This window comes from Scheffersomyces amazonensis (genome assembly GCF_036850825.1).
Source record: "Scheffersomyces amazonensis strain UFMG-HMD-26.3 chromosome Unknown RJT21scaffold_1, whole genome shotgun sequence".
Classification (NCBI taxonomy): domain Eukaryota; kingdom Fungi; phylum Ascomycota; class Pichiomycetes; order Serinales; family Debaryomycetaceae; genus Scheffersomyces; species Scheffersomyces amazonensis.
In genome coordinates this window covers 1,232,527-1,253,458 of record NW_027042741.1, presented here as the reverse complement: position 1 = coordinate 1,253,458, position 20,932 = coordinate 1,232,527, and the positions used below count along the sequence as shown (strand labels likewise).

At 29.7% G+C, this 20,932-nt stretch overlaps 7 protein-coding genes across 7 annotated transcripts; all 7 read right to left on the bottom strand. All coding sequences in view use genetic code 12, as the record gives it.

The window, feature by feature from the left end:
* Positions 1–57: 57 nt before the first annotated feature.
* Positions 58–1,880, bottom strand: RJT21DRAFT_117220 (mitotic spindle checkpoint protein BUB3, WD repeat superfamily). The gene has a single exon (XM_064880618.1). It carries the CDS (start codon positions 1,740–1,742, stop codon positions 126–128), a length of 1,617 nt encoding a protein of 538 aa, XP_064740921.1. The 5' UTR covers positions 1,743–1,880; the 3' UTR covers positions 58–125.
* A 215-nt stretch (positions 1,881–2,095) lies between these two features.
* On the bottom strand, positions 2,096–3,709 carry CCC1 (Ccc1p). The gene has a single exon (XM_064880617.1). It carries the CDS (start codon positions 3,417–3,419, stop codon positions 2,496–2,498), a length of 924 nt encoding a protein of 307 aa, XP_064740920.1. The 5' UTR covers positions 3,420–3,709; the 3' UTR covers positions 2,096–2,495.
* Positions 3,710–8,407, bottom strand: CTA4 (oleate-activated transcription factor). The gene is made up of 2 exons (XM_064883222.1): positions 5,085–8,407; positions 3,710–3,770 (listed from the first exon to the last, which is right to left on the bottom strand). Exons 1-2 carry the CDS (start codon positions 8,079–8,081, stop codon positions 3,732–3,734), a joined length of 3,036 nt encoding a protein of 1,011 aa, XP_064740919.1. The 5' UTR covers positions 8,082–8,407; the 3' UTR covers positions 3,710–3,731.
* Positions 8,408–9,029: 622 nt separating this feature from the next.
* On the bottom strand, positions 9,030–12,880 carry MRR1 (Mrr1p). The gene has a single exon (XM_064880616.1). The coding sequence runs from the start codon at positions 12,658–12,660 to the stop codon at positions 9,094–9,096; it is 3,567 nt and encodes a 1,188-aa protein (XP_064740918.1). The 5' UTR covers positions 12,661–12,880; the 3' UTR covers positions 9,030–9,093.
* Positions 12,881–12,997: 117 nt separating this feature from the next.
* Positions 12,998–16,918, bottom strand: ZCF35 (Zcf35p). Its single transcript, XM_064880615.1, has one exon. The coding sequence runs from the start codon at positions 16,543–16,545 to the stop codon at positions 13,123–13,125; it is 3,423 nt and encodes a 1,140-aa protein (XP_064740917.1). The 5' UTR covers positions 16,546–16,918; the 3' UTR covers positions 12,998–13,122.
* RJT21DRAFT_117215 (cationic amino acid transporter) lies at positions 16,919–18,264 on the bottom strand. Its single transcript, XM_064880614.1, has one exon. It carries the CDS (start codon positions 18,144–18,146, stop codon positions 17,034–17,036), a length of 1,113 nt encoding a protein of 370 aa, XP_064740916.1. The 5' UTR covers positions 18,147–18,264; the 3' UTR covers positions 16,919–17,033.
* A 187-nt stretch (positions 18,265–18,451) lies between these two features.
* FAA2 (Faa2p) lies at positions 18,452–20,816 on the bottom strand. Its single transcript, XM_064885648.1, has one exon. The coding sequence runs from the start codon at positions 20,743–20,745 to the stop codon at positions 18,484–18,486; it is 2,262 nt and encodes a 753-aa protein (XP_064740915.1). The 5' UTR covers positions 20,746–20,816; the 3' UTR covers positions 18,452–18,483.
* Between the last annotated feature and the right edge of the window lie 116 nt (positions 20,817–20,932).

The following is a 20,932-nucleotide window of genomic DNA, read 5'->3' as shown; positions in this document are numbered from 1 at the left end:
ATGGGTAATATCTAATAATATAAAACTTTGTATGTAATAGTTTGTCAACTAATAATTTTCCCTTTCCCTCATTTACTAATAATTTAATCCGTATCATTAAAATCATTACTATTATAATAGTCCTTTTAAAAGTAGAAATCAAAATCTAATGGCTTTTCTCTACTCTCTAATTTATAACTTAATATTCCACCTAGAGGACAATCATTAACTCCGATAATTAATTGTTCTCCATAACCATATTCCATCGGAGCAAAATTTAAAGCAGTACATTTACCAATAAAATCTATAGATTGAACTCTTGATAAAGTTTTATTATTTATTTTTGATAAATCATCCATCCTTAATATTCCTACATGATCTAAACTTTCTGCCCAAGCAATGAATTCTCCATTATAACTAAATCGACAATTTCTAACTGGTCCACATCCAGTAGATGTATCAGATCCTAAAGATCCACTCCAACTATATAAGAATTCATCTGATTTTCTTCTATCCCATAATTTAACTGTAGTATCTTGATTTCCAGTTAATAATAAGTTTTCATTGCTATTCGACCAGTCGCAGCAGAATCCAAAATCTTCATGACCTATAAACCTTTGATATTGTTGAATTGAATTATGACGTTTATCAACTATGAACGAACATTTACTATCTCCTGAGATAAATACTTCGTTACTATTAAATGGATTTATTACTGAACAATTAACTGGGAATGTAAAACTTATATCTTCAGTTAATCTATTTGTATTTAAATCAACAATTCTTAATTGTCGATCATTTGATGAAATAATTAATTCATTATCTATTTCATTAATTAATACATGATTAGTAATCCCATCTTCATTACTAGTTAAATGATATTCTCCTAAAAGTTTAACATTATTAGCATCAGAAATATCCGATAGTATATAACCACCTTCAAATATACCGGTTACTAATAAAGAATTAGTAGCTGCTAATGTTGATATTCGACTATTTGAATTTTTTTGAAGTTGTCTTGAATCTATAAGGCAATCCACTTTCATGGATTGAGATGGTAACCGATCTTTATCTATAGAATTATCCGGCATTAATCTATTAATTTTAAAAAATGTATGATAACAATCATCATCTCTAAATGATATATCATGAGGAACTGTTTCTAAATTATAATCATGATAATAACTCAGAGGATAATAAATTCCATTAGCAACATTTGTACCACAACAAACTAAATTTCGAAGTTGTAAATGAGTTAAATGTAATTTCAATTTACTAAAGAATCTATGAAATTTAAAAAATTCTGTATTAATATTAAAAGATTTTATTGAAAGTTTATTAGTTGCAAGATATCTTGAATCTGGAATATTATGAAACCAATTATCCTTTCCTATTCTTGATCGATCCATAAAAAATCGTTTACGAAGATCTCGAGGCCAATAAATTCCTTGTAAATCTGTTCTTTTATTAGTTAATGTAGAATTTGAAATAGAAAATGGTAAATCATTTTCTCGAGTTTTTATGGAATTTAATATACGAAGGATATCACTCTTAGATAAACATGATTGATCATCATAAAGTAAATTATAAAGGAAATTTAAAGATTCTGACAGACTTAATTCAAAATGATGAACTTGTAATGCAGCAGTATCATCATCCAAATAAGTTCTTGCAGCCATATTGGTCATTATATTCCCATCATTTTGATCTTGATCTTGACCTGCTGGTAATATTTCATGATCTCTAGGAACTGTTAGAGCCATAGTCTTTAAATTTTTAATTTCTCCACCCTCTCAGATACTGTCTCAAAAATTTTATATTTATGTAAAGTTAAAAAAAATTATCGTTTTATATGTTATAGTGAAACTGAAATGCTGTTAGTTAAAATTATCTAATCTGTGTGTACTGTTGTGAAATCACATAATTATTATAGATTGCATATTTGCAATGGCATTTTTAATGTCTCTCAGTGTAGTGTCGCGCAGAAGTAATACGATAAAATGTCTCCAGGGTTTATGCCCTCATGCCATAATATATATATACATATATAAAATGTATATGTTTATGTAATGGTTCAGAAATGTGTTTCTATACTAATTAGATTTGACAATGAATCCTTTACTATTTCTAGGCATTAGTATATAAGAAATAAATGATGTGTTTATATGCTTAATTAGAGAATTTTATGGGGTAGTGGGGGGTAACTACTGAGTAGCATTGTGACGATTGCAAAACCAGTATTGCGAAAGTTACAAAAATGCGATTGATATATATCTAATGTACATTGAGTATGATTCTATACATAACTCATATTATTATTGTAGATTGCTATATAAACAATCACAATACTATGATAATAATTAAAATTAAAACATTATAAATACTTTAATGAATGGTTACTCGATTAATGGGTGGTGAAGATTTGATTTCTATGAAGATAGAAAAAATGAATGCAATGAGAAGTTTTATAGTATAACACATGAAAGAATGCAATAATTGGAAATAGTTGGAACTGTCTATTCAATTAAGTAAACTAAAGTCCAAGCAGCACCTGCAGCAATAGATCCAATAGCTACCATTTGGAACCCTTCCCAAACTTTTTTATGAGTTCCACATTCTTCACCTAATGAAATAGAAGTCTTAATATAACCAAAAGCAAATAATGTGATTAACATGACAATAACAGAAATTAATAATCCAGTTTTAACAACGGATGTAAAGAAATAAGGTAATAAAGGTACAAATCCACCTAAAAAGTATGATAATCCAATAGTTAAAGCTGAAGTAAATTCTCTACCTTCAGCAGGTTCTTCTAATCCTTTACCAAATCTTATAACAAAATCTATTAAATTCCTTGGTTGAGAATCTAAATCTCTTAAAAATGAAGCAATAGTTTGTTCTGAAGCTCCTAATTCAAACATTATTTCAGCAGCATCTTGATTAACTTGTTCTGGCTTTTTAAAGAATTCTAATTTTTCCTTTTTAACTTGAGATTTATAATATTCTGATTCTGATTTAGCAGCTAAAAATCCACCTAAACCCATTGATATAGCTCCAGATACTAATTCAGCCATACCACCAGTAATAACTAATTTTGAATCACCTAATGATGATAACCCCGCAGTTAATGCGAATGGTACTGTTAAACCATCTGAAAGTCCAATAATAATATCTGACATTACTCTTGGATCAAATTTATTAAAGAATCCTTCTTCTTCTTCTTCTTTATTTTCATTACCTAATACAGATGAAGCAGCAGAAACTGCATTTTGTATAAATTGTTCATCATGAGCAATTTCTTCTCCCCTATCATTAGTTGATGTTGAACCATAAGGGGTTTGATTATTATTTAATAAACTTTCAGCTCTTCCAAGTTCTTCATCAGATTTACCTTTAGTTAAAGCAGAAGTTACTGCATTTTTTAAAGCTACTAATGACATATTAGTAGTATATGATCAAATAAATTTAAAATTTTATTGATGTTATTGTTGATGAGACCGAGAGCAATAAATAGCGAGATCGGAGATTGATTCTGATGAGTTTATCACTGCCAAGTTTCTTATCAAAAGGTTGAAAAATGTCGTGCAATTGAGTATAACAAATTACAGTTAATTAAGTATATAAAACTTCAATTGAAAACAATTTATAATATTAAATAAAATAAATCAAAATAACTTTTAAACCGTTTCAATTAATGTAACATCTTATACTTCAGTACTTATAATGTTTAAGTAAGGCATCCTGCATCGCTATCATAGGAAAAAAAAAGAAAGGCAAATAATGATCGCGGTCTGTGTGCAGGAGATACATAACCTTACTGTGAAAATTAGGGTGTGCTTACATTCGTCTGTTGTGTTATTGGCTAATTTAGTTGGTCAGCTTTGTGAGATACTAGATTCAAAAAATAGAATAAATAAATTACAAATACGAGAGCGAGACTCGCACCTGACTCAAACCACATGAGCTGTCATGTGATGTATTTTCTAATTAAATTAAATTTCATAAATTTTTATCAGATTAATCTGAAACAATTAAACGATATGCTCCTGTCCTCTATTAATAATAATTAGTTAATTGAATAAATAATATGTCAGATATAGTTACTGATGAAATATTGACGCCCAAAGAAACTATATATATTAATAATCTCAATGATAAGGTATCTATTCCTAAATTGAAGGCTTCTTTACAAGAGATATTTACTAAATATGGTAATATCATTCAAATAACGGCACATAAAAATATACGAATGAAAGGTCAAGCATTTATAACATTCGATAATAAAGAATCATCATCTGTAGCTCTTAATGAGCTTCAAAATTATAACTTATTTAATAAAGAAATCCATATTCAATATGCCAAATCTAATAGTGATAATTATCATCTGCAAATAACTAAAGATGATAAATTAATTAATAATAGAAAAGCTCATAAGGAAGAAACAAAATTAAAGAGAAAAGCAGAATTTGATGATAAAATATCTCAAATTACTAGTAAATCTAAGAAAACTAAAATTACAAAAGAATTCAATAAATTACCACCAAATAAAGTATTACTTCTTCAGAATATTACTCAAGAAATAAATATTACTAATGAAATAATTAGTGAATTTTTTAATAAATTCGATGGATTTAATAATTCAAGATATTTAAAAGTTAGAAACTTATCATTTATAGAATTTGAAGATACTGAATTATCAAGTAATTGCTTAGATACATTAGATAAAGAAAAATTAACTACTACATTTGGTAAGAATGTTCTATTGACATTCGCCAAAAAGTGAAAGTGAAAGTAAATAATAATTAATGATTAATGATTATAATACATAGAGGTATATAATTTAGCATATACGTATATTTAAAACCGTCCCTAAAATGAATTCTATAGAAAAACCTCGGATATTACATTAATTGATCCAAATCATAAGCTCCAATTAAATCAAAGTCAGATCCAATGATGGGTTGTATTTCAGTACCATCATTACCAGAATAAAATGGTGTCAATCCCAGACGAGGACCAATACCTGGAGTTATATTACCACTACCACTAGCACTTCCAAACCCACTATTGGCAAAACCATTTCCATTTCCATTATTGTTACTGACTCCATTATTATTATTAACCCCACCAGTAAAGGGTATATTTCCATTCGAATTAGATCCATTTCCATACACAGATGAAGCACCTGAATTTGGAGCAATATCTCCATAAATAGCATTATCAGAATTGGTAAAGCTTCCATATTGATCAGATGAATCAAATTTCATTACCATCATCAGAAGCCACATTTGATCAATATATTCATGACTTGTTTTAGAAGCATCTTGTGGTGGAGATCCAATTGAAGAATGAGGAGTAATTATTTCCGTCTTAATACTATTTGAAGGAGATTTTTCTGTAGTTGAAGTCATTGCTACAGAATTATTACCTGAAGTTTTTATAGCAGGAGTGACATTAAATAAAGAAGGAGGAGAATCATGCTTTTGTTTTGATGTATAAATAGGGGCAACAGGGGCAATAGGAACCTTTTCAATTTTATCTTCATACAAAACACTCTTAGAAACCGATTTAGCTAATGCATGAATTACTCCATCTATTTCATCTAATTGACTTGAAGAATATTGAAATGCACAAATTTTCTTTAAACCAGGAATATTATTAGTATAAAAACTTGTACTAGCTAAATAATTGAATAATGTACTATGAGCTTTATAAACTCTCCAAGCATAATAATATCTAGTTGAAAATTTTTCAAATACCATAGTTATTAAATCTCCACATTTTTTTACAATACTTGATAAACTAACAAATCTTCGATAATTAAGTCGATATTGAGGATCTGAAACTAATTTTGCTGCATGATCAGGTTTATTTTCCATAGTAACTTTCATATAATTAACTCTAGCAAAAGTTGATAAATTAATTTGATTAATTTTATGTAATGCCATTTCAAGCGTTGGATTAAGTATAAGTCCATCACTACTAAATCTACCATAAAGTATTTCAAAAATAAATGGAGCAATATCATGAAGAATTATAAGATACATCTTTTTAATATAAAAGTAAGATAATTCACTATTATAAGTCTTTTCATAATGTAAATAAACATGATAATATAATGTACTTAATGAAATTTTAACTGAAATAAATATTTTAGATTTAACCACATCAAAGAAATGAGAATATTTATCTTGTGATTGATTTATTTGATTTGATTGATTTGATTGATCATTCTCTAAAATATAAAATGTTTCTGTAAGAGTTTTCTCCATATCATGTAAAGATATAAGTAATTTATTTATAGAACTTCCATTATTAATATCTAAAACCATATCAAGAAGAGTTTTCAATGGGAATAATTTATCCTTTAAATATGAAAAAGTTTCTACTACAGCATTTTCCATATCAATATCTGATACATTACTATTTTTTTCATTAAGGAATGGACTTTTAACATCAAAATGTCTCATATCAATAGTTGTTGGATTTCCAACACTATAACAATGAATTAAATCTGATCTTACTAAAAAATGCCACATTTTTCTACCTAAATGATTAGCTCTTTCATCATTAAAAATTTCAAATTTATCAGGTTCACGATTTAATCCTAAAGAAAATGCCATTTGAATTAACATTGCTGTTGCAACTTGTGAATCTCCTCCATCAACTCCATCACCTTCTTCAGGTGCATGAATTCTATATAATCTCATAAAGAATATTGCTTGGAAAACTGTTAAATTAGATTTTCTTGAAAATTGGAAACATTCAATACATGAAGTTGCCACTTCTATAACTGCTAAATTTATTGGATTTGCAAATAAATATTTTTCAATACTATCTTCTGATGAATCCATTATATTTGCATTAATACAATTTCTATTATTAAATAATGAAATATAACTCATTCTTAATATTATTAAACAAATTGATATATGAGCTAAATCCATTTTCCGTTCAATTTTAACTTTTCCTAATGGTTCATCTTCATAACTTACAGGTCCAATAATTTTTGATAATTCCTTTTTAAAATCTATTTCATCAATAAATGGAAAATGTCCATATAATATACTAAAAAATTGATCAATTAAACTCCATATAACTTTCTTTTTTGGCATTATTCTTTTAATCTTTTCAATAAGTTGTAATTCAGGATTAAATCTACCTTCAAATAAAGATTTTGCTAAGGCTGCAGTACTAACATTAACTGAACTAGAAATTGATTTTGTTCCAACAGCTTTTGCTAAAGTTTTATATGGAACCATTTCATTATATCCATCATTTTCTAAAGTTTTCTTTTTAAACATTTCTGGAGATGAATCATTAGCAGGATTTGGAGCCGTATATACTTTCATATTTTCAAGAGACATTTGAGGAGTTCTTTGACCTATAATACATTCAGATATACTTTGACCATCAGCAAATTTCCACATAACATTTAACCATGTATCCTTTCTTATTAATGCTGGCCAAGCTAATGGTCCATAATTAATTCGTCGTACATTACCTCTTACTTGTATTGGAGTATAACCTTCATAAAAATTAATTATTTCATCATCAGGAACAATTGGATTTGGAATATTAGAAGGTCTTTGAGTTACCCATACCGCTATTGAATGAGTACCTGAATCCCATACACTCAATTTATTATAATTTGGAGTATTATTATTAGTAATTTCTGAAGAAATTGATGGATCACTAACAATTGTTGAAGAATTAGGAGTTGAATTATCATCAATTATTATATTCGAACCTGCTTTACCAGATATTAGAGAAGCTTCTAAATCATTTAATTTTTTTCTTAATTGAAATAATTCATCTTGAAATGGATTATTTGAATTTGAATTTGACTTTGAATTTGAATTTGAATTTATATCGGTGGTTGTAGGATTTGAATCTGATATAGTTTGATGCATTGAATTTGATTCACTTATATCAAATGATACTGGTCTCCATTTAGTCTCATAAACACATGAATATCCAACATTCAGTCGTACACATGATGAACATGGCTGTCGACGATTACATTTAATCTTTTTCTTTTTGCAATTAGTACATACTAATGTAGCTTTATTTCGTTTTTTAACTATTCCACTATCTGACATAATGTATAATTAGTATTATAATTAGAACTGTAATTGGAGTTAGAATTACAATTAGAATTAGATTCAGAATTAGAAAGTAATTTTAATTCTTCCCACTTCACCTCCACAATTTGAATTTATATGGTAATCTATAATTTATCCGTTATAGGAATATATATATATATATATATAATAAATATATTAACTTTACGATGACTCGCTAATAAAAGGCTGGCCTTATGGTTTGAATTTTCCACTTAAACTACTCCACCTTTGAATATATAAAAAATTAGTAATAGTAATAATTAATAATTATATTTAATATTTAATATACTTAATATTTAATACTACTACTTGTTCCATATTATAGATTTTTCAGATATATAAAGTCTATATACCCTTTACTAAGCTATATAGTTTTCGGTAATGATTCCCAAAGGGGTTAACGATGTCCCCGACGGATGAAGAAATTATCAGCGTGCCGATGCGCACAAAATTCATTGTGGACTTTAGGATTTAACGGCCAGGTTCCGATCTTACCCAAATGTTATTGCCGTGAGTTTCAATAATCTATCGGCCGTTAATTGTGAGACCACACTCTCAATTACTATGATCTCTTAATTCTCTTTCATTATACACCTATAGGAAAAATTGCTTGAGCAGAGCTTGGAAGGATCTCCAAATTCATTCTAATAACATGTAACATATAATATTTAAATGACAAACAAATCGTAGAGTCTAGGCTTATATCCCGGAGAATCTTATAAATACAAAATAAGAATGATATAATTGATGAGATGGTGGGGGTAAATTACAAAAAAAAATAGTGTATGGGGTTGGAGGCTTCCTGTGATTAAAATTTATCATGAGGTTAAGTCCTTCCCGCTAGTAAATATAGTAATTATATGAGAGGTTTCACCATTGATGAAGTAGGCTTTTCTACATTACATTACCAGATTAAGTAATAGAAGCAACATTAATTAAGCAAACATTAATATATAATAAATTTATAGAAAGTTATTTACTCTTACTCTTACTCTGGTTTACTAAAGACTCTTTCAAATGGTAACTCGCTAAAAATATCAAACTGGTTGGCTTGTTCAGCATTGAATCCTAGTCTATCTAAGCCTGGACCATATATTGGGAATTCTGCTCCAAAGGGAGAATTAACATGGCTTATAGATGATCGAACTTTATTTGCAGGACTAGCTGCATTTTGAGGATTATTACCATTACTTAATCCATTTGTATAAGCCGCCGCATTCGGACTAGCTGGAAGCAATCCCGGGAAAGCATGACTTTGACGTCTAGCTTCTTGACTTTGAAATATAGTATTTTCATCATAATTCTTATTACTATCATATTTCAAAGCTAACATTTGGAACCATAATTTATCAATTTCAGCATTATCAATATTTTCTAATGTAAAATTTTGATCAACTTGCTCTTTGTCTTTCTCTTTACTTGATCCAACAGTATTTGGTTCTGAAGAATTTGTAGATATAGAATTACTATGAATTGTAGAATTACTATTAGGAGATTCAGCCTTAATTGAAGATGTTTCATTAGGACTTGGTTTAAATGTGGCATCAACACAGAACATTGATTCTTTAAATTTACCAACTTTATGTAACATTCTTTCACAAATATCTATCATTTCATCCATTTGTTCAAGGGTGAAAAGTGGTATACATAAATTACCAGCTTTTGAATAATTATCATCATAAAATTGCATACTTGTAATTGTTTTTAATAAAAATGTATGACCTTTTGTAACTCTCCATGCATAATAATATCGATTACTGATTTTTGAAATAGCAGCAATTGATACTTCTGCAGCTCTTGTTAAACATGAAGAAAATCGGCACAAGTCTCGATAATATATTGAATATTTTGTATCATAAGACATCTTTGCCATATGTTCAGGTTGTTTCTTTAAATGATAAATTATAAAATTTACTCGAACAATTAATGCTAAATTATTTTGATTACTCTTATGAATAATTTGTTCTAAAGTTGGATTAATTATCATATCACAAATAATTTCAGTATTACTTAATAATGTAAAATAATGAGGCATAATATCTGTACAACAAATTAATAAAATCTTCTTTAAATAGAAATATGATAATTCAACATTCTTTCTTTCATAATAAAGGTATAAATGATAATAAACTGAAATACAAAATGATTTTAACGAAAGATAAAATTTTGTTCTAAAGTTTCTGGTAAAGATAAAGCAAGGACCTTCTTTATCTAAAGGTTTTAAACAATCTTCTAAAGTTCCATGTTGACGATCGATTAATAATTCAAACTCATCTAAAAGTTTACACAATTCTGCCATATTAGCACCATCTTTAACATTCAATACTAACTTTAAAATTTTTCTTAAAACAACACTCATTGTACTACATTCAAAATATGATTCAGTAACAAATTTATCCAAAAGTATATCAGAAATATTTTCTGTTCCTGGCTCATAAACAGGAACTTTAGTATCATAACTATTATCGTCAATATTCAGAGGATTTCCAAAACTATAAGCTTGATGTAAATCTGCCAATACCAAGAAATTCCACATTTTTCTTCCCACTTGATTCTCTCTCTTATTATTTAATACGTCAGGGAAATTATCAGGATCACGATTGAGTCCTAAGGAATAAGCCATTTGAACTAATACAGCAATTAATACTTGAGAATCTCCACCATCTGCTCCATCACCATCTTCAGGAGCATATAAATGATATAATCTTAAATAAAAGGCTAATTGAAAGACGGGGAAAGCAGTTTTCCTTAATAATTGAAATTGATCTAAACATAATTCGGCAACATCAATGGTATTTATATTTATTGGATTAGATAAAAGATATTTGACTTCTTGAGCCTTTGGAGATGGATCATTATTATTCAAATTATATTCATTCTTGGCTGCATCATTACAAAATAATGATAAATATGAAAGTCTTAGTATAACTAATAATAATCCAATATATGCTAAATCCAATCTTCTTTCTATTTCCAACTTTTCAACTCGAATTTCTTCATCCGACTCAGGTCCAATAATCTTAATAATATTTGTCATAAAACATTCTTCATCCATAAATGGCATAAATGCATATAACCAAGAAAAATATCGATGAACTAACATCCAAATAATCTTTTTCGATGGTAAAATAATTCTAATCTTTTCAATTAATTGTAATTCACGATCAATCTTCCCATCATAAAACGTTAAACCTAAAGGTAAAGTATTTTCATTTAATTTACTTCTTTGAATATTCTTATCTACTCTTGCTTTTAATATAGCATTATATGGAAGTGCATCAGTATATCCATCAGTCTCTAATGCTCTTTTTCTAAAATTCAGTTCACTTTCTCCAGAATCATTACCAGTAAAAACACTCAAATTTTCAGCTGTTACTTCATGTTTTGCTTGACTAAATACAGTAGCTGCCATAGTTCTTTCATCATCTTTCAAACTAACATAATCCCAAAGAATTCTTAATCCCATATCCTTCTTCATAATTGAAGACCAAGCAAATGGACCAAAATTGATTCTTCTTGAAGGTTCTTTAATATGAATAGATGTATAATCTTCAAAAAGATTAATTCTTTCGGTTTCATTAGCATAAGGATGAATTCCAAGTAGTGAACTTGAATCGGTAGCCTTAACAAGCTTTTCAGAGAGAGCTGAAGCAGGCGATACAGCACTTGTTTTAAGACTCTCTGCAAAGGGGCTTGACTTTGTACTGGAAGATGAGTTGGACAGAAGTTTGGTTCTGGTATCATTGTCAGGATTATTTACTATTTGGCTCGGGGTATTAGTGGAAGGTAAAGGAGATTGACTGTAGTTTTTAAATTGTAAAGGTGGTAGGTGAATTGGATTGGATCGGTATGAAGGTGGAGGAGGGGGTTGGTTAGAATATTGTGAAATATATGGATTTAATTGAGGAACTGGAGTAGACTGAGGTTGAGCAGGTTGAATTATAGCTGGAGGTGAAACTGAAACTGAAACTGAAGCTGAAGCTGAAGCTGGAGCTGGATTAGAAAGATTTTGTTGAGATGGAATTGGTAATGAAATAGTATCGGGAGATGTACTTTGTGCTGATGAAGTGTCTTTTCCTAATAGTGATTCAATTTGATGTAATCTTTCTTTCAAAGTATTTAATTCTGACATAGACACAGATATAGAATCTTTATTGGCCTTTTGACGAAGAAGGTTAGCTGATGATGATGATGCACTATCATATAATGAATCTAGAGTTACTGCATGATGAGCAGCATCAGCAAGAGCATTTAAATGACCAGTATCTGCCGTTGATTTCTTTGTTGTTGATGATTCATTACCAGAAAACTTCAGAAATAATGGAATAGGATTTTTTGCACTTGAAATATATGGTAAAGAAGAAGATTTATGACCGGCATTATTAATCATTATACCTTCTGTATCATAACGACATGTATGAATACTATTAGATTTAACACATTGATTACATGGTTGACCCTTATCACATCTAATCTTCTTCTTCTTACAATTTTCACATACTAAACTTGGTCTCTTTCTCTTTTTAACAATCTTTTGATCGATATTACTAGTCATCTTAGGGCGAGGCGAACGGCTATTACTTGGCTTTACTTAATTTTCGGACTTAATAATATCGGTGAACACACCAAATTACCAATAAACAACAAGCAACAAGTAATAATAAACCAAATTAAAGGAAATATATTAATGGAACAATCTGCCTAACTTTGGAACAGCTTTACTCAACTTAGTTTACAATTAGTTTAGAGTACTATCTATCGGTTATAAGAATTCAATAGAGTTTATGAAATTTTTTTGAATATGGAGAAAAAAAAGATTTTGTCCCAACTGGGAAAATCCGGCAGGGCTATCTCCGGAATTCTTCGGCCGCCACCCACGCTACCAAATAATTACCGCAAAAAAATATATGTATTACCCAATTTAAATAAAAGAAATTAAAAATTAAAACCTAAAAGTTATAGAGAAGAAATCACAGAATATAATACATATACAAACACAAATCCAAATCCAAAGAATTTATTTGAATAATTTCTCAAGAGGTAAGTCACTGAAAAAGTCAAAATGATTATCAGAAAAATCATAAATACCACCAAAGTTATCAATTGTTAAATTTTCAGTTGTTTGACCATTAAAGCCAAATGGCATGGTTTGAGATGGAGTAGATTCTTGTGTAGAACTATTTAATTCAGCTGAATTACTAGAAATTCCACTACCACTACTACCACTACTAAAATTATAAGAATTAGGGACATCACTATCATTCATATAATTTGGGTTAGAGTTAGCTGGATTAGCATTAGGATTACTTGTATGACTATACTCTCCAGTCGTTGTCTTTTGATTAAGCATTTGTAACCATGCACTATCAATCTGAGGCAAATCATCCACAATTAATTCTTCATATAATATTTCATTTGAAGTATCAGAAACTGGTGTAACTTCAGCATTAACACTAACTCCTCTAGAATATACAATATCACCATCAGGAACATGGAAGTAAGATTCATCAAAATTCTTAAGAATTGCTGGTCTTTGATTTGGATCAATTGTATACATAGCTTTAAAATCCTCACAAGTTTTATTAGCCCTTGCACGAATAGTATTTATACCAGTCTCACCAATTTTATATAATTCGTCAAGCTGATCTAAAGTAGGAGGATTAAAATAAAGTTCCGTATCTTTATGAGCTATATAAAATTCTTCTTCATTAACAATTTTCATGAAAAATCCATGAATCTTAGAAATTGCCCATGCATAGTAATATCTTCCACTCATAACTGTAGCACCAACCAAACTAAGTTTAGCAAATTTTTCAAGTATGGCAACATATGAACACATAGATTCAAAATAAGTTCTATACTTAATATCTGTACTATATTTAATTTTATGGTCAGGGGTAAGACATGCTTTATAAATCCATAAATTGAATTTAACCAATGATATAACAATCATTTCACAGGCTCTTTGAATTGATTGAATAAGAGGTGGATTCACAATTAAATCAGCACCTTCACCAAATATTTCTTGACTTCTTACAATGAGTGGCAAAAAACATGGAATCATTTCACCAATAGTAATAGCCATTAATTTGGTTAAGTAAAAATAACTTAACTCAAAATTTTTCTTCTTTTCGTAATGATTAAATAAATGAAAGTACATAGATACAAAGAAAGCATTCAAACTAATTAAACAAGAAGCCTTCATAATCTTACCAGAATGATAAGTAACATCTGTAGATTCTAATCGATTAATATAATCATGAACTGTACCATAGACACCTCTTATTGCACATTCAAAATGATTTAAATGATGAGTAAATTCCGAAATTGGAACTTTGTTATTGACATCTAAAATACATGACAACAAATCTTTCATTGGACCCTTTACTAATGCTTCACTATACTTAAATAAAGTGATTGTAGCTCTTTCCAATTCTTGATCTTGTAAATTTGTATTTTCCTCAGTATAGAATGGAAGTTTAGTATCATAATACATTGTGTTTGTTGTTAAGGGATTCCCATAAGTAAAAGCTCCAATCGAATCATTGGCACATAAAAAGTACCATATCTTTCTACCTAAGTTATTGGCTTTCTCATTTTCAAGATCCTTTTGTGGCTCTCGATTAAGTCCCATAGAGTATGCCATTTGAATTAACATACCATTATAAATTTGAAAATCTCCTCCATCCAATCCTTCACCTTCTTCTGGAGCTATTCTGTGATATATTCTTATCCAGATAGCAAGTGTCATAATCGGCATACTTAATTTTCCCATTAAATGGAATTGATGCAAACATGATTGAGCCAATTCAATAGCTGAAATATTTATTGGATTTAGCAATAAGAATTTTCGTTCTTCTTCTTCGACAGTTAAATTTTCCGTTTCTTTCAATATCGATTCATTAATAGAACTTCTATTAAAGAATAAAGACAAGTATGAAAGTCTTAATACGATAAATAATACTCCTAAATATGCGAAATCTCGTTTTTGTTTAACTTGTACAGTAGGAATTGATTCATCAAATACTGATTCTGGACCCACTATGTTTTCTATATGATGTCTAAACTCAAATTCATCAATATACGGATATAATGGATATATCATTCGAAAGAATCTCTTTGCTAAAATCCATATAACTTTACGTTTAGGCATCATTACTTGAATCTTTTCTATTAATTTAAGTTCACGATCAAGTTTTCCTCCATCAAGGACAGTCAAACCCAAAGTAATATTTCTATCATCCACAAATTTTTTAACAAAATTGGATCCATGATCAATTTTTTGGGTTGTTCCATTATTGGTAGGTTCAGAATCTGTATTTTCAGAAGACTGTTTCTCTGACTTGATGTCGTATTGGATCGTCTCATCATCTTCATCAAGGATTTTCTTTTCAAAATTTTTTATTTGACTACCATCAAGATTCAATGTTGATTTATGTTCATCGGCTGGTATAGGTACTAATCTACAATTTGGTATCAGAATTGGTTTCCTCTTTGAATCAAATATTTCTTTGAAAGGCCTCGTTTTTGTATATTCTTTCAATAATGATAAAGTATGATCTTTCCTCTGAATTGAACCCCAGGCTAGAGGTCCAATATTCATTCTTCTCCTATTCCCTTTCATAAATACTGGATCATAATTTGCATAAAAGTTGATTACATCACTAGGATTATCATAAGGATTTATGCCTAACCCATAAACTGATACAGATTGAGCATTTGTAGTAGGAACCTGAATTTCTTTCAAAGTAAGTTTTCTAACTTTACCAGATGGTAAACCAGATGTAAACATATGATTACGAGAACTTAATTCGCGATCTACTATATGCCCAGGTAATTTTGAATCATGACATTGAAATACTTTCAATGTTTCACTAGGAACAAATCTATTTGAATAATACGTTTCACTAGATCCATCACTTGATACAGAAGTTGGAGCTGAAGATGTATTGAAATAATCATCAGATGAATCTGAATGACCAGGGGATATTAATCCTAAGGTATATTTTTGAGCTTTGGCTCTTAATTCTTCCAATTCAGTTTTTGAAACAAGAACTAATGATGAATCTACTTTAGAAGGTTTTGAAGTACCATCAGTAAAAGTTGTACCAGATGTAGATACAGCAGTAATAGCAGCTAATATAGGAGGAGGATTAGGATTTGATTCATTATATGACCCCACATGAATTTCATCAAAACATCCACTATCTTTTGGATTAAGTATAGGAATATGATTATTATGTCTAGATTTCTTTGAACGTCTCGAAGTGATGGGTATATCTTCATAAACACAAGAACCTTCAATATGTTTCTTAACACATTGCGAACATGGCTTTCCCTTGTCGCATTTGATCTTTCGTTTTTTACACACCACACATACCAAACTTGGTCTATTTCTTTTCTTTTTCCCGTCAATATCGTTTGCTTCCATAGTCACCATATATTTAAAGGCCCCTAATATAAGTCGCACACAATATTTAATTAATTATAAATTGGAGTTGATAGATTGTTTTAGATATTATTAATACAGATATAATAAGTGGCAATATAATTACTTGTCCCTTATATAAAATGATCCGAGCTTTAGTATTTAAAATGACCACAATAGTAAATATGAGCCCAAAGGTTTACTAATGTAATTTTCAGAAGATTAAATTATTGTTATTGAAAAATCATATAGTAAGCACATCGGATTTTAGGTAGAATTCCGCCCGAGGTTTTGTGTCATCCAGGATTTAAATGCGAATCCCTTAACTATTGTACCCCATATATAAATTAAAAAGTTATACGAAAGGAATTTAATTATATAAAAATGGTTCTATCATAAACTTTATATATTTAATGTCTAAATTATAATGTATCTAATATAGATTTTTGGCGTTAACTCTAATGTACATAATTTACAAAAATTTTTTTGGCCCAATAATTTTATGTTGAAGCACCATAACTTTGTTGGTGCAATTGAGATTGTTGTTGGGAAGTTAATAACGAAGATTCTTCACTTTGTTCAAGTTCACTGTAGTTATTACTACTATTATTTTCATTATATAAGAAAAATTGAACAAATATAGTGAAATCTAAGGCAAAAGTACCTAATGATCCAGCTAACCAACTGGAATTGACCCATAAATAATGCCAGCTCATATCAATGGCTAAAATAGAAACCACATAAGTTAAATTACCGAGACATGCAAATAAGAAAAACATAAATGAAATACCTTCACATGATTTTCTTTCAAAATTTAATATTATTTGAGGAATTCTTGACCCCAAGTATAATATAGCACATAACCACCCAAAGAATTGAGCCAAAGGATCAAAAACCAAGTCTTGAGGATGCTTTGGCTTAGAAGGATGATTAGAATCCTTAGAATATGAGATGTACCAACCTATTATGCCGGCCAAAATCACCAAGGCTACCATTAAAATTTTAATTAGTATAGATTGAACAATAGATAAGGAAGATGCAGAAGAGGAAGAACTAGAAGATGTAGATGAACCTGCAACCGAGCCATACTCTAAGTCAAGAGTACTTCCATTAGCAGTAGATTGTACTTGTTGAGATTGTTGGGATTGAGATTGCTCTGATTGACTGTCATAAACCAGTTCATCTTCAGTTTCTGAAGGTAAATAATTATGGTGATGTTGATGACGTTCTCTTGATAATACGGTCTCTAATACATCTTCGTTCATAGGATTAGCAGGTGATAAATGAATAAGATCTGTTTTACCCTCTCCATCACCATAAGCAAGACATTGCCATAATAAAACAATATCAGCAAATGTATAATAAATAGCTAAAATAATCATGGTAGGTAATACACCTTGTAAAACTGAACCTAATACATTGAATACATCACCAGCCAACCATAATATTACGAAACTTAAAGATAATCCTTCACTTGACTTTCTTCTAAAATTCTCATAAATTTGTGGAGCAAACACTATAATCCAACATGCAATGGAGATTGACCCAGTTATCCCACTAACTGCCTGAGCATCTATAACTATCGGAGGAGGTGGTGCCATGGTGAAAGCCATTAGTTTAAAGAATATGTATATATAATATTCTGTAAAAAAATTGATAAAGATTATCTTGTAAGCATAATTACTCTTAAGCTTAATTTGTACTGCCAAGTCGCAAGTCCGCACAGTCACTGTCTCATCAAAATTTTTCATTTCTTTTTCTCCATACTTTGTGCGGAGTGTCGCATTTGACTCATCACGGCAAAAGTGCTCTTGTTTGAGTAACTGATAGCGCGATAATGAATTTGTGATAAAGTTATTTTTTTTACTTTTTTTTTTACTTTTTTGCAGTCATTTACAATCATATATTTTTGATAAAAGGGTTATAATAAAAATATATAAAAAAATTTATTTAGAGCTTAGATTTCAAGTACTTAACATCATCCAATAATGATTGTTCAAGCTCATACAATCTATGGAATACAGTTCCAAAGAATTTAGAAGCTACCGGTCTTCTAATCTTGAAAGTTGGGGTAACCACATCTCTTTCTAAGGTTAATGGATTATATTCAATATGAATATTATGAAGTCTTTCATACCCATTTAATTTACCATTAACATTTTCGTTTAAAAGTTTCAAGAATTTCTTTTTCACATCAACTTTATTCATTTCAACTAACAATTCATCATCAGTGAGATCTATTTTATTATACCCACAGTTTTCATTCAAAAATCTCAAACCTCTTTCAAAATCTATTCCAACAATTCCGACCAAGTAATTCTTTAATGAATCACCATGAACATATAATTGAGTAATAAGTGGATTGGATGATAAGTATCTATTTTCAATCTTTTCAGGTGAAATGTATTCACCTTGTTGCAATTTAAAGAAATTCTTTACACGATCAATAATTGAAATACGGAAAGTTTTAGGATCTAACTTAGCAATATCCCCAGTATGAAACCAACCTTCATCATCAAAGACATTGTTTGTTTCTTTTAAGTTCTTATAATACCCCTTAAAGACCATAGTACCTCGAATCGTCAACTCACCTTTGAGTTCTTTAATATCATAACCCATTTCGCTAGCATTTCTTAATCTAATTTCGTTTGTTATTGAAATAGCTCCACAGGTTCCTGCATTCATCTCAAACAGATCTGTGTTTGTAGTAGCACCAGTAGTCTCAGTCAAACCATATAATTGTCTAGTCCCTACTGCCAAACTTGCCTTCAAATAAATCAAAGTTGAGGGGGCAATGGGTGCACTAGCAGTTTGCATCCATTTAAGATTAGTTAATCCAAAGAATTCCCTTAATGATTTATAGGCAGGAAATTCATCAAATGCTTTATTTGCACCAGTAGAGCCATCTTTTAAAGATTGTTGACGTAATTTATATTCAATAATGGTATTAACTTTATTAGATTCGTCATCGTCCATCTCATTAATTAAAGTCTTTACCAATGCTTCCATCTTTGTAAGGATTCTTGGCACAATAGAAAGATAAGTTGGCTTGAAAATTCTTAAATCCTCAATCAAATTATTGAATACATCCACTTGTTTTCTTTGAATCGTCAACTGGGGAAATCCAAGATAATAACCTGACATCAATGCAAACGCACTACACTCACGTTCATAGATATGGGTCAATGGCAAAAAGATGAATGCCGATTCTCCATTACCTTTGGCATGAGGTTCTGTAGAACCCAAAAAGGCTATTGCAGCTGCAGCATTACTCTGAGAGAGCATCGCACCTTTTGGTCTTGAACCTGTTGTTCCTGATGTAAACGATATTGTATATAATGAGTCCTTTGAAGGTGGCAACTCTTCAACTCTATCCTCCTGACCAACTCTTTCAACATCAAACATGTCAGTAATTTTTATCCTAAGATCTTCTCCTCTAGAAATTAAGCGTTGATCAATAAATTCAATTGGATCCATGCATACAAGTTGAATGAGATTAACCAACTCTTCAGGGAATTTTTCTTTCAAATCTAAAAGGGTTTCAATCTTATCAATAGAGCAGATAATTATTGGTGATTCAGTTAAGTGGAGAATATATTTTGTAACTTCTGGACCCAAAGTATCATACAAAGCAGTATTAGTAAGAGAATAGGCTGAACAAGTGACATCTGCTAACATCCATTCTAATCTATTACCCGAAAAGATAGATACGATAAAAGATGTACTATCTTCAATCTCATGATTCTTATTTTCTGTAGCAGTATGAGGGATTCCATACGTTTTCCAATCACGTAAATGATTAATTACTTTACCATGCAGAACTAATTTGTTGTCTAAGAATGGATTTGCTAATAATGATCTAATGATTCCAGAACCTAAATTCTTCTTTCTCTCATTAATTTCACTATAAGTATAATGCTTGAAATAATTTTGACACGTGTGAGTAACATAATTATATGGTCTATGACCGAAACATGGTTTGTCACCAAATTGTTCAACAGCATTATTGAATAATTTATAATAAGTATCTAAATCTGGATGAATGCTGTCCACTAACCTATCTGGGTACGCTTTGTTCCTGTAAATATTAGAGTGAGTTGTTAATTTTTCCTTAGGATTGACAACAACATTATCATATACTTTTGGACCAAATGGAAGTTTATTGAAGGCCTCGCTTTTGGAGATACTTGAATCAAAGAGTGAAGTAGACATAATGGTTTCTGAAAATTTACTGTTTTCTTAATGCTCAACTAAATCTACAAATTACTTAAGAATAGGATTATAGACCACTTTATATATTTTCATGTTTAATCATGTCTGATTCCAGTACCCGTTGCGATGATTTAGAGTTGAATTTTTCAAAATATATCAAACAGTGGAGAACCCTCATTTCAGAAAA